This window comes from Pipistrellus kuhlii, unplaced genomic scaffold, assembly GCF_014108245.1.
Source record: "Pipistrellus kuhlii isolate mPipKuh1 unplaced genomic scaffold, mPipKuh1.p scaffold_m20_p_2, whole genome shotgun sequence".
Taxonomy (NCBI): Eukaryota; Metazoa; Chordata; class Mammalia; order Chiroptera; family Vespertilionidae; genus Pipistrellus; species Pipistrellus kuhlii.
Window position 1 is genome coordinate 134,997,675 of NW_023425515.1, and position 13,196 is coordinate 135,010,870.

General features: G+C 37.7%; 1 protein-coding gene across 2 annotated transcripts in view; it reads right to left on the reverse strand.

Moving 5' to 3' along the window:
* CLCA2 (chloride channel accessory 2) overlaps positions 1-13,196 on the reverse strand; it is a 40,774-nt gene that overhangs the window by 24,150 nt on the left and 3,428 nt on the right. For both annotated transcript variants that reach the window (XM_036446609.2, XM_036446608.2), the window contains exons 3-4: positions 4,583-4,733; positions 1,216-1,324 (exon numbers count right to left, since the gene is read on the reverse strand). In XM_036446609.2, the coding sequence (XP_036302502.1) occupies positions 1,216-1,324; positions 4,583-4,733 (260 nt within the window). The remainder of the gene's footprint in view (positions 1-1,215; positions 1,325-4,582; positions 4,734-13,196) is intronic.

The following is a 13,196-nucleotide window of genomic DNA, read 5'->3' on the forward strand; positions in this document are numbered from 1 at the left end:
GGGAATCAATGTGAACTTTTTGAGATTCCTGGCAGAGCATGAGAGGCAGTATTCTAAGTCAGGGTTCCTTTGAGCTCATTGCCATTGGACATCGGAGAAAGAAGAAAATGGACACGTAATGATAATATTTAAAAGAATTCCTTCCGCCGAAACCGGTTTGGCTCAGTGGATAGAGCATTGGCCTGCGGACTGAAGGGTCCCAGGTTTGATTCTGGTCAAGAGCATGTACATTGGTTGTGGGCACATCCCCAGAAGGGGGTGTGCAGGAGACAGCTGATCGATGTTTCTCTCTCATTGATGTTTCTAAGTCTTCATCCTTCTCCTTTCCTCTCTGTAAAAAAATCAATAAAATATATTAAAAATAAAATAATTAAAGGATTCCTTTCTAAATACTAATTTCAAATAGTTGAAGGGAGTGAAAAAACAATACAATCTTAAGGAGAGGAATCAATCAACACTTAACAAAATTACAGCTTGGCGTACCTTTTGAGTCAGTAATTCTTAATAGAATAGGTTATTTAATAGATATACAGATCAGCCTGCATACATGAGAAATGGCACATATATAGCATTATCACCTGTAGTAATGTTGGTAGTAAAAGATTAGGAACAACACACTTGTACAATAGGAGAGTGACTGAGAAATTATGTTACATCCATATAATAAAACACTATCCTACATAATAAAAGCCTACTATGCTAAGTGTCTGACCTTTCAACTAGTCGCTATTATGTGCACTGACCACCAAGAGGCAGATGCTCTGACTGGTAAGTTAGCTTGCTGCTGGGGTCCAGCCTATCAGGACTGGACAAGATGGGCTGGACATACCCTGGAGTCAACCTCCCATGGTCCTTCCCCGATCTCTAAAATATTTCTTCTAATTAATTTCCTTTCAATCTGCACAAATCTATGCACTGGGCCTCTAGTGTAATTATTAAAAATAAAAATAGAATATAAAAAAATACACATTAAAAAAAACATCTAGAAAAATCCTGAGAAAAAAAAGAAACTAATAAAAATGTTATTAGTTATCTAGAGGGAATGAGAGAGCAAGGGTAAAGACAATAATGATGTGAGATATCTAATATAACTTTTGGATATTTGAGTCACTTAAGCATTTTAAAATTGTCAATTAAGTTTTAGCTGCCATTATATACTTACCTGTAGAGTAAAAAATAAATAAACTGAATTTTTAGCATTAGAAAATTACTAACCTTGTTACTTCAATTTGATTTTGCCCATTTATGTAGAAAGGCTTTTCATTGTTATATTCATCAAACACACCCCAACGAAGATGGGCCCATTCATGGACAAACACTCTGCCTGTGGACGAGAGAGCTTTTGTTTTGAGTCTCTAAAATCTCAGCAATAGATTTGTTAATCAGTGCAAATGTAACAGTACTTGACTATATATGCTCAATCCAAAGGGTTGAAGTACAATTTTCTCTTCCACTTTCATCTTTCTCACTGCATTTCATCACCTCTCCTTTATACCCTACCATCATAAAAGAGGCAGAGTCACATGTGTCTAGTCCCATAAATGCAAACTGGTGATTGACTTGCACATCTATTTGAAACTGGTGAGCAGTCCTACATCTTCTCATTTCCTCAATGAAGCTGCCTAACAGGCTTCTATTTAGCTTCATATAAGCCTATAATGTCAGGATTTGCAGAAAAGAAAAGAAGCATATTTAAGTGCAATGAATTGAATGTTTACATGCCCACAAAATTCAGATGTTGAAATCCTAATGCCCAATGAGATAATATTAGGAGGTAGATTAGATCATGAAGGTAAAACCCCATAATGTGATTAGTGACCTTATAAAAGAGATTCCAGCCCTGGCTGGTGTTACTTGGTGGTTAGAGTGTTGGCCTGCACACAGAAGGTTCTCGGGTTGATTCCCAGTCAAGGGCATGTACCTGGGTTGCAGATTCCATCCCCTGCATCAGTTGGGGTATGTGCAGGAGACAACCAATTGATATGACTCTAGATTCTAGAACATCAATGTTTCTATCTGTCTCTTTCTTTCTGTCTCTCTCTCTTTTTTCTTTTTCTCCTTCTCTTCTCCCACTCCCTCCCTTACACTCTCTCTCTAAAAAAAAAAATCAATACAAGCAATATCTGTGGGTGACGATTAACAAAAAGAATAAACGAATTAGAGAGAGAATCCAGAGTGCTCCTTTCCTGTTTCTGCCAGGTGAGGACACAAAGAGAAGATGGCTGTTTATGTACCAGGAAGGGTATATTTAGCGTCAGCAGACACCGAATCTGCTGGTGCCTTAATCTTGGACTTCCAGACTCCAGAACTGTGAGAAATTTATGTTGTTTATAAGTCACCCAGTCTATAATATTTTTATAGCAGCCCAGACAGAGTAAGATACAAAATAAGCAAATAAACCTTTCTTATTGATCAGTCTATGTTATCCAAACATGCCTGATTTTTTTTTTTCTTGGAAATAATTCTACTATCCAGAACCATGATTAGAACATTGGGGCCAGGGAGAGAGGAAGGAGCAAAGAAATCATAGAACTTCCTTTCTAACATAGATTATTCTTTTTCTTTCCTTTTCTTCCTTTTTCTTCCATTTTCTTCCTTTTTCTTCCATTTTCTTTTCTTTTCTTTTCTTTCCCTTCCCTTTCCCTTCCCCTTACTTTTCCCTTCCCTTCCCCTTCTCCTTCCCTTTCCCCTTCCCCTTCTCCTTCCCTTTCCCCTTTCCCTTTCCCTTTCCTTCCCTTTCCCTTCCCTTCCCTTCCCTTCCCTTCCCTTCCCTTCCCTTCCCTTCCCTTCCCTTCCCTTCCCTTCCCTTCCCTTCCCTTCCTTTCCCTTCCCTTTCTTTCCCTTCCTTTCTCTTCTTTTCTCTTCTCTTTTCTTTTCATCCCTGATTCTTCACATTTATATTTATTTGCAACTCTTAGCTCATGGAAACTCTCATCCTTAGCATACAATCCTTTATAATCTTTTCTCTACCTCTCTAAATATTTCATTTTCTTCAACATTCAGATAAAAACTGACTTTTCCTTCCATGATGCTTTCCAGTTTAACTCATCTTTTAAAGTGCACTTTAAAAAATTGTTAAAGTTATGGAAATCCAGGAAGTATTTGCTCAGATGACTCAAGCTGTGGCATATTGTGCAATTTTTGACCTTGGGACAAAGGAAGGGAGGGGAATAGTGTAAGTTGAAAATCTTAAGAAAAAATTTGTGCCTACTCAGAATTTAGAAGTGCTGATGAAATTATATGTTTATGCAGAAATTATCAATAACACATAGTTATCAGAAAAAAAACTCTTACAAAGTTTTAAGTGTCTTATAAAATGTGTTTTATAGAGTGTGTCACCCCAACTTCTACTAGCTATATAGAGGATAACAGAATCTATTTAGATTTAAATGGGGGTAATCATAGTAGCAGCATTGAAAAGCAATACTATATGTTAAAATAAAAAACAGAAAATTAAGATTGGGATGGTTAGTTCTTGACCTGCTGATCTTTTCTAAACATAGTTTCCCCCTCAGATCTCACCCACTAAATGCCAGTTTCCAAACCTGACTACTCTCCCAAACTCCAGCCACACACATTCATCCACAGGCTGTTCTTCCTCCCACCTCCCCCCAGGATAGTTCACTGTTTCTCACAATCCATTTGCCTTAATCCATACATATGGATTTTCTCCTTTAAATTGATTCCTTCCATTTCTGCCAAAAACTTGGTGTGTTCCTAATGCTCTCACACACATCCCCCTTATCCTTCATACTATAGCACTTCAGACCTCTTTCTCCTTTTCCCTTCTGGAATGTCTCTCATCACGTAGAGTTGTTAGGATTAAACACGATAACATTTGAAAAGCAAACAGCACAGCACCTAGAACATGGAAAATTCTCATTGTTGTTATTCCTACCTTTCCTATCCTTCTCATCTCACTGCCTCCACATTCCACAAGTCTCGTGGCCTTGTACCTGAACAAGGTTGTTCTCCTTTCATCCAGTTTTCCCTCATTGAGATGAGGAATACAGATTATCCTCACAGCCCGGTTCATCATCTTAAAACACTGCTTTGATATTGGTACTCCCATGCTTATTAGTATACACTTTCAATGGTGACTTACTATAATAAGTTGAGCACTTGAAGCTCTTCATCACTAACTCCCATGTGTATGTCAGCATTTTCACCTGCTACTTCACTGCCCACAGTCACTCTGCCCCATTAATAGGATCTGCTGCTCACATGTCTAAATATGCCCTGGATTCTTCTGCTGGAACAAATTTATCCATACTATTTCCACTGTTCTCTCCCCCCTTTCCTTTTATCAAAATGACATTTAACCTTGAAGATCCTCTGCTCAATGAGGTCATTTCTGACATCCTTAGTTTTCTCCTTTCACTAAATTCTTACAATACTAACTGTCGGGGCCATTAACCTGATGCTTAATTCTTTCTGGCCCACTTTGTTCCTCATTTTTCATGGGTATATGGCCTATCTCCCAACAATAGGGTAAGTCTTGGCAAATTTCAGGTTCTCTGAATTTTTTTCCACACTAAGCCCAGAATATTGTAAAAAGTAATGGCAAATGTTTATTTCTTACCTCGTGGTCCATAGCCAGCTGTTAAGTCATCATTCAGTAGAAAGTCAGGTGTGAAATAGATGTGTTTTCCCTCTTTTCCACACCCTCTATATTGTAGGGTAAATGGATCACCTCCATGTGCCCCAGACCAGGCAGTCACTATAACATTTGCCTAAATTAAAAGAAATACCTTGTAATAGCTCAACTGTGATATTGGTGACATAAAAATATACACATTAAAATACTTTGAACAGTACACTTAAGATCTGTACACTTTATTGTACAAATTATATTCATATTTAAAGACATATGTTTTAAAGTGCCTTATAAATGGAGTTTAAAATGCATTTCACAACTAAATATCAACAAAATTATTTGGAACTTCAAAAACCATGTACATTTTTCTGATTGCCAATGAGGTTGAACATTTGTTCATATCTATTGGTTGTTTGTATGTCTTCTTGAAATAGGTGAATTTTCAGGTCCTCGGCCCACTTTTTGATTGGATTGCTTAGTTGTTTGGTGTTGAGTTTTATGAGTTCTTTATATTTTTTGGAAATTAAGCCTTTGTCAGAGCTACTGTTTGAAAATATCATCTCCCATCTGGTTGGCTGCCTGTTTGTTTTGTTGTCCATTTCTTTTGCTGTCCAAAAGCTCTTATATTTGATATAGTCCCATTCATTTATTTTTGCCTTTACCTCCCTTGAATTTGGGGTCAAGTCCATAAAATGTTCTAATGCAGTGAAATACCACCTTACACCAGCTAGAATGGCCACTATCAACAAGACAAGCAGCAACAAGTGTTGGAGAGGTTGTGGGGAGAAAGGAAACCTCATTCACTGCTGGTGGGAATGTAGACTGGTACAACCACTATGGAAAGCACTCTGCCACCCTTAAAAAATTAAAAATAGAGCTACCATATGACCCAACAATTCCACTCCTGGGTTTATGCCCCCAAAAATCAAAATAACTTATATGCAAAGATATATGCTTCCCTATGTTCATTGCAGCATTATTCATGGTGGCCAAAGGTTGGAAATAGCCAAAGTACCCTATGATGGAGGACTGGATAAAGAAGATGTGGTACATATACACAATGAGTACTGCACTGCCATAAGAAAGGATGAAATGGCATCATTTACAACACGGATGGACCTTGAGAACATTATGGGAAGTGAAATAAGTCAGACAGAAAAAGCTAAGAACTATATGATTTAACTCAAATGTGGAATATAAAACTGAAATTTATGAACCCAAACAGCAGTGTGGTGGTTGTCAGAGGGAGGAGGATGGGGGAAAAAAGGGGTCCTAATATGTGGTGACAGGAGAAGATTTGACTTTGGGTGGTGGTTACATGGTCCTATATATAGATTTTGTAAATTAGTAATCCACACATGTAACCTATATATTTATGTTGAGTAATGTCACTCCTATAAAATTTTATTTTAAAATCTACATTTTAAAAGTTTAGCAAATTTCCAGAGAGTTTAATTTCTTCTATTTGCCCTCCCTGTTTCCCAGATTAAAATTTTCTGAAATTGCACTGAGCTGTGCCACCTTCAGATGGGGGTCCAAGATGGCAGCACAGGAAGATGCTGAGCTCGCCTCCTCCCTTGGACACGGACACATTGGACCTATAGCTACATATGGATCATTTTCCTCCAAAAATACCTGCAAACTACACTGCTCCTCCATGAAGAAAAGATAAAAGGACCACATTGATCTGGGTAAGGAAGCAGAGACAGGCTTCTGTAATGGAGCAACACACGATAGGGAGGATCTCACCAGCTTGGTGCTTCCCCTGCAGACGAGAGCTTAACATCACACCCCCAGCACCTGGGATCTGCACTGGAGAGACACGCCCCATATGTGTCTGGATTAGAAAACTTACGGGGATGATATAAGGGACCCAAAGGGCTTTAGGGAACTGAGATTCTTCTTTTTAAGGGCTCATGTGAGGTTTTATTTGTCTGGGGACCCAGTGCAAAAGAAGAAGTTTGAAAAGTGCTTAGACTACATGAGGAGAGTCATTTACTAATCTTAAAGCACCTGAAAGCACCTGCTGATGGAGCAGAGAATAATTGAAACTCTCTCTGGAGATGGAGGCACTGGCAGATTCTATTTTTGCATTCTCCACCTGCCCTACTACCGTAAGTGGTGAGACTGGGTGTTGCACCCTACCCCACTATCAACCCCCTGCTCCACCCCCCAACACACATACTGCATTGCTAGGACAGGCAGGGTGAGTAGTTTCCACACTGTCCCACTACCTTGCTGAAATGGGAGAGTGGGGTTGCAACATCCAACCACTCCCTGGCTGGGAAGATGAACAGAAAGTCACCAGCAAAGCCAGTTGCAACACTCTCCCACTCCCTGGCTGGGGCCTGCAAGCACACATCCTCCTGCTCCCTCCCTAAAGGCAGCATGTGTGCATGTGCACACACAGACAGGACATTTTTCCCCAGGCATGACAGTGAAGGGTTTCTTGCTGCCTTACTGAAGACAGCCAGCATCACCTACGAAACACTTCCAGATCTCCTGATCTGGAGACCAGCAGGGCTAATGACTGTGGATATATTCACGTACTTTAAAAGCTGCTGCCTTGAGAGTCTGGCTTCCAATGAACTTGAAACTAGGTGCAAAATAAGATTCATATCCTTGAGAAACTGACAGGTCTTGCCATCCCCTCAACAATGGGGACCTGTTAAGAATAAATCAGTCTGTTTAAACCACATAAAGGCTTAAGAGACAACCAAGAGCTAGGGCAAAGTTGATTAATAAAGTTCATCACCTATTCAAGGCCACTCATTCCAGACTGAGAGAAATAGCTATTTTGCCTAATACACACAAACAGAGAGTTAAACGAAGTGAGGAAACAAAGCAATATATTCCACATAAAAGAACAAGAAAAAAACTCAGAAAAATTTTAACAATATAAAGAAGTAATCTACCTGATAATTCAAATGAATGGTCATAAAGTTGTTTAACAAACTTGGAAAAAGAGTGAATGAACATAGTGAGATCTTCAACAAAGAAAGAGAAAATAAAAGAAAGTATCAGAAGATATAGCACTGAAGCTTACAATAACCGAACTGAAGAATATACTAGAGAGGTTCAAAAACAGACTGGATAAAGCAGAACGACAGATCAGTGAGCTGTAAGACAAAGCACCGGACCTGACACAAGCAGAGTACCACAAAGAGAAGATAATTTTTAAAAAGTCAATATGGCTTAAAAGACGCATAGGACAACATTGAGAGGAATAACATTTGCATTAAAACAGAAGGCAAAGAGAGAGAGAGAGAAGAGTCAGAAAAGTATTTGAAGAAATAATGGCTGAAAACTTCCTAACCTGGGAAAGTGAACAGACCTCTAGGTTCAGAAATCCCAGAGAGTTCCAAATAAAGTAAAGACATATGCACCAAGACACATTGTAATTAAAATGGCAAAAGATAGAGATCATTTTGAAAGCAGTAAAAGAAAACAACTTATTTCATACAAGGGAAACCCCATAAGGCTATCAGAAGATATTTTAGCAGAAATTTTATGGGCCAAAAGGGAGCAGCAAGACATATTCAAAATGCCAGAAAAAAAAATAATTTTCAACCAAGAACACTCTATCAGCATGGTTATCATTCAGAATTCAAGAAGAAATAAAGAATCTTCCAGAAGAAATAAAGCAAAATCCAAAGAAGTTTGTCACCACTAACTTATCTTTATAAGAAATGTTAAGGGATTTCTTTAAGCTGAAAAGAAATGGCACTAATTAATAACAAGAAAACACATGAAAGTAAAAATCCTACTGATAAAGGTAAATATATGCTTAAAGCAACAGAGTCATCACTTATAAAGGTATTATAAAGTTAAAAGAAAAATGTAGTAAAATTAACTAAAATTATAGTAATTAGTTAAGGTATGCATAAAATAAAAAAATTTAAATGTGACATCAAAAATATAAAACATGGCAAGGGTAGTAGAAGTGTAGAGTTTTAGAATGCACTCAAATGTGACTTGCTATCAATTTAAAGCAGACTGTTTTATGGATATAGGCTGCTCTATGTGAGCTTAATAGTAACCACAAAACAAAAACCCATAGCAGATACACAAAAGAGAATGAGAAGGAATGTAAGCATACTATCAAATAAAGTGATCAATCCACAGGGAAGAGAGCAAGAGAAAAGAATAAGAACACAGAGAGCCGAAACCGGTTTGGCTCAGAGGATAGAGCATCTGCCTGCAGACTGAAAGGTCCCGGGTTTGATTCCGGTCAAGGGCATGTACCTTGGTTGCGGGCTCATCCCCAGTAGGGGGTGTGCAAGAGGCAGCTGATCAATGATTCTCTCTCATCGATGTTTCTAACTCTCTGTCTCTCTCCCTTCCTCTCTGTAAGAAATCAATAAAATATATTTTAAAAAAAGAAAGAAAAAGAACACAGAGAAACTATAAAACAGCTAATAAAAAATTAATAAAATGTCAGTAATTACATATCTATTAATAATTACTTGAATGTTAATGGACTAAATTATCCATTCAAAAGACACAGAATGGATAAATGGTTAAATAAACAAAATGTGTCTATTTGCTCCCTACAAGAGACTTACTTCAGATGTAAGAAGACTCACTGACTGAAAGTGAAGGGATGGGAAAAAAATGTTTCATATAAATAGAAATTTAAAAATCAAATCATATAAGACAAAAAGACTTTAAAAAGACAAAGACTGTAATACAAGGCAAAGGGCATTAAATAATGATAAAAAGGCTAATCCAGCAAGAAGATATAACATTTGTGAATATATATGCATTCAACATAGGAGTATCAAAATATATGAAGTGAATATTAACATACCTAAAGAGAGAAATTGACAGAATTCAATAATATTAGAGACTTTAGCACCCCATTTTTATCAATGGAGAGATCATCCATTCAGAAATCAATAAGGAAATATCAGGCTTAAGGACATTTTTAGATCTATTAAGATGGATTTAATAAATATATGCAGAACATTTGATCCAAAATAAGCAGAATACATCTTCTTCTCAAGTGCACATGGAACATTTTCCAGGATAGATCAAGTTAGGCCACAAAATGATTCTCAATAAATTCAGGAATATTGAAATCACAAGCATCTTTTCTAAATACAATGGTATAAATCTAGGAATTAATTACAAGAAGAAAACTGGAAAAAGCATAAATATGTGGAGATTAAACTACATGCTACTGAAGAATTACTGGGTCATTGAAGAACTCAATGAAAAAAAAAGCTAGAGGAAAATGAAAACAGAAATACAACATCCCGTAATTTATGGATGTAGCAAAAGCATTTCTAGGAGGGAAGTTCACTGCAATACAAGCCTACTTTAAGAAACAAGAAAAACCTCAAATAAATATTGTAAGTTTACACCTAAAAGAAATAGAAAAGAAGGACAAACAAAACCCAAAGTTAGAAGAAAGGAAATATTAACGACAAGATGGAGATGAAATAAAAATAAAAACAAGTCAATGAAACTAAGTGTTGATCCTTTGAGAAGATACACCAAGTTAACAAACCTTAAACTAGATTTATCAGAGAAAGAGATATTGAGATGAGAGAGAAAGAGAGTGAGAGTGGGGGAAGGGGGTTCAAATAAAATAAGAAATGTAAGAGAAGTTACAAATGTACTACAGAAATGCAAAGAATCGTAAGAGACTACTATGAACAATTATACTCCAACAAATTAGACCACCTAGAAGAAATGGATAAATTCTTAGAAACATATAATCCCTAAAGATTGAACCATGAAGAAATAGAAAATCTGAATGGACAAATTACTAGTAAGACGATTGAATAAGTAGGCAAAACCTTTCCAACAAAGAAAAATCCAGGGCCAGATGGCTTAATGGATCAATTCAACCAAACATTCAAAGAAGATTTAATAAATATTTTTCTCAAACACTACCAAAAAATTTGAGATGGGGGAAACACTTTACAAAGCCAGCACTACTCTGATAACAGAAGTAGACAAGGACTCTACAAAAAATAAAATATAACTAATAAACATAGTTGCAAAAATCCTCAACAAAATATCAGCAAGCCAAATTCAACAATATATTAAAAGGACTACACACCATGATCAAGTGGGATTTATTCCAGGGATACAAGGATTTCTCAACATCCACAAATTAATTTAAGACACCAAAATAAAACAAAATGAAAGATTAAAATTGTATGATCATAATATGATCAATAAATGCAAAGAAAATGTTTAACAACATTCAATGTTGATTTGTGATAAACATAAATACATTTCCTCTATAGCAGCTCTCAATGAAGTTGGAATAGAGGAAATGTACCTCAACATAATGCATCCTGATTTCTAACTATGCTACAAAGCTATAGTAATAACCAAAACAGTATCAGTATAAAAATCGACACATAGATCCATGGAACAGAATAGAGAGCTCATAAATTAATTCATGCATATATAGTCAGTTAATTTATGATAATGGAGGCAAAAATATACAATGGAAAGGACAATTTCTCAATAATGGTGTTGGAAAATTGGACAGCTACCTGCAAAAGAATGAAACTGGATTATTATCCTACACCACATAAAAAAAATTAACTCAACATTGATTAATGACTTGAATATAATACATAGTAATTTTGGGTGGTTTTTTTTTTTTTTTTTTTTTTTTTTTTTTTTTTTTTTTTTTTTTTGGAGGGGCCATCTCACTCTAAAGACAAGGGCAAAAATAAACAAATGAAATTATATCAAACTGAAAGGTTTCTGCACAGTGAAGGAAAGGAACTGTCAGTTAAACAAAAGTCAATGGGAGGAAATATTTGCAAACCATATATCCAATAAGCAGTTAACATAAAAATATATAAATAACTCTTACAACTCCATAACAAAAAAAAATATGATTAAAAAATGTGCAGAGGGTCTAAATAAACATTTTCCCATAGACATATTGATGGCCAATAGACACATGAAAAAATGCTCAGCACCATTAATCATCAGAAAAATGCAATTCAAAACCACAATGAGATATCACCTCATACCTGTCAGAATGTTTAACCTATATAATAAAAGCCTAATATGCAAATTGACCCAACAGCAGAATGATCAATTGGCAAGGGGTAGGGCCAGCAAGTGGGTTGGTCCAGGCCAGCCAAGGCAGGTGCCAGCGGGCAGAAGGAGGGGATGTCAATTGGGGTTAGGGGAGGTGGGCAGCAGCAACTAGTGATGGCAGAGGGGTGATCAGGGGATAGGTCTGGCCACTTGCCAGCTGTCCCTGTCCCCCTAATGGCCCATGGGTTGCCTCCCACAGAGTAAGGTCAGACTGCAGCTTAGGCCCACTCCTAAGGGATCTCTTCCTGAGTGCATGAGTTTTTATAAATCAGGCTTTTAGTTATAAAATAAGACAAGAAATAACCATTGATGAGGATCTAAAAACCTGGATCTTTTATGCACTTTTGGTAAGAATATAAATTGGTGCAATCACTATGGAAAACAGTATGAACTTTCCTCATAAAATGGGAACTAAAACTGGAATATGATCAAACAATTCCAATTCTAGATATTTATCTGAAGAAAATGAAAACACTAATTAAAAAAATAATAGATGCACATTAAGTTCATTTCTGCATTATTTACAATTAGAGGCCTGGTGCATTAAAATTCATGCACTGGAGGGGGTGCCCCTCAGCCCAGCCTGCCCCCCTCACAGTCCGGGAGCCCTCAGGGGCAGGAGGCAACCCAGTGATCAGGAGAAGGCGACGCCATATCACACCTCTGCTGCCACCATTGCCAGCAGTGCAAACCTCTTCCAGCCCTGGTTACCTGTGCCTCAGCGGTCCTGGCAGCCAGGCAGCCACCATCCAAGGCTTGCCTGAACCTTGGACCAGCCTGGGAGGCTGGGGGCTAAGGGAGGAATGAGGAAATCCAGAGGTAGGAATGTGGAATGACCAGGCTTGCCCAGGGGTGGGCCCAGCCTTGCCACATGCCTGGCACCTCGGAGGAGCTGAGAGGAATGAGTGCTGCCATCTTGTGGCTGTGGGCACCACCATCTTTGAGGGCAGGGCAGTCAATTAGCATATTCCCTCCCTTTTAGCTGTGGGCGCCACCATCTTTGTGATGGCTTGATGGTCAATTAGCATATTACATCTTTGTTAGATACTAGTATAGCCAACACATGGGGAAAAAAAACCGAGTGTCAATCAAAGGATGAATGGATAAAGAAGATATATTATATATATACTAGAGGCCTGATGCATGAAAGTCATGCAAGGGCCTTGGCCCCTGCTAACGCAGGGCTGCTCTGCCTTGACCCCCCGCCACTGTGGCTTTGTCTGGAAGGAAGGACATGCATTAGACTTTTGTTATTATAGATGTTATTACAGCAGCAGAGGTGTGATGTGGCATCGCCTTCCCCTGATCGTCATGTCACCTCCTGCCCCTGAGGGCTCCTGGACTGTGAGAGGGCAGGCCAGGCTGAGGGACCTCCCCTCCAGTGTATGAATTTTCATGTACTGGGCCTCTAGTACATATATAGTATATAATATATAACATATATAATACATACACACACACACATACATACACACACATATACCCACACAATGAAATAACAAAGTATGTAATCTTGTCATTG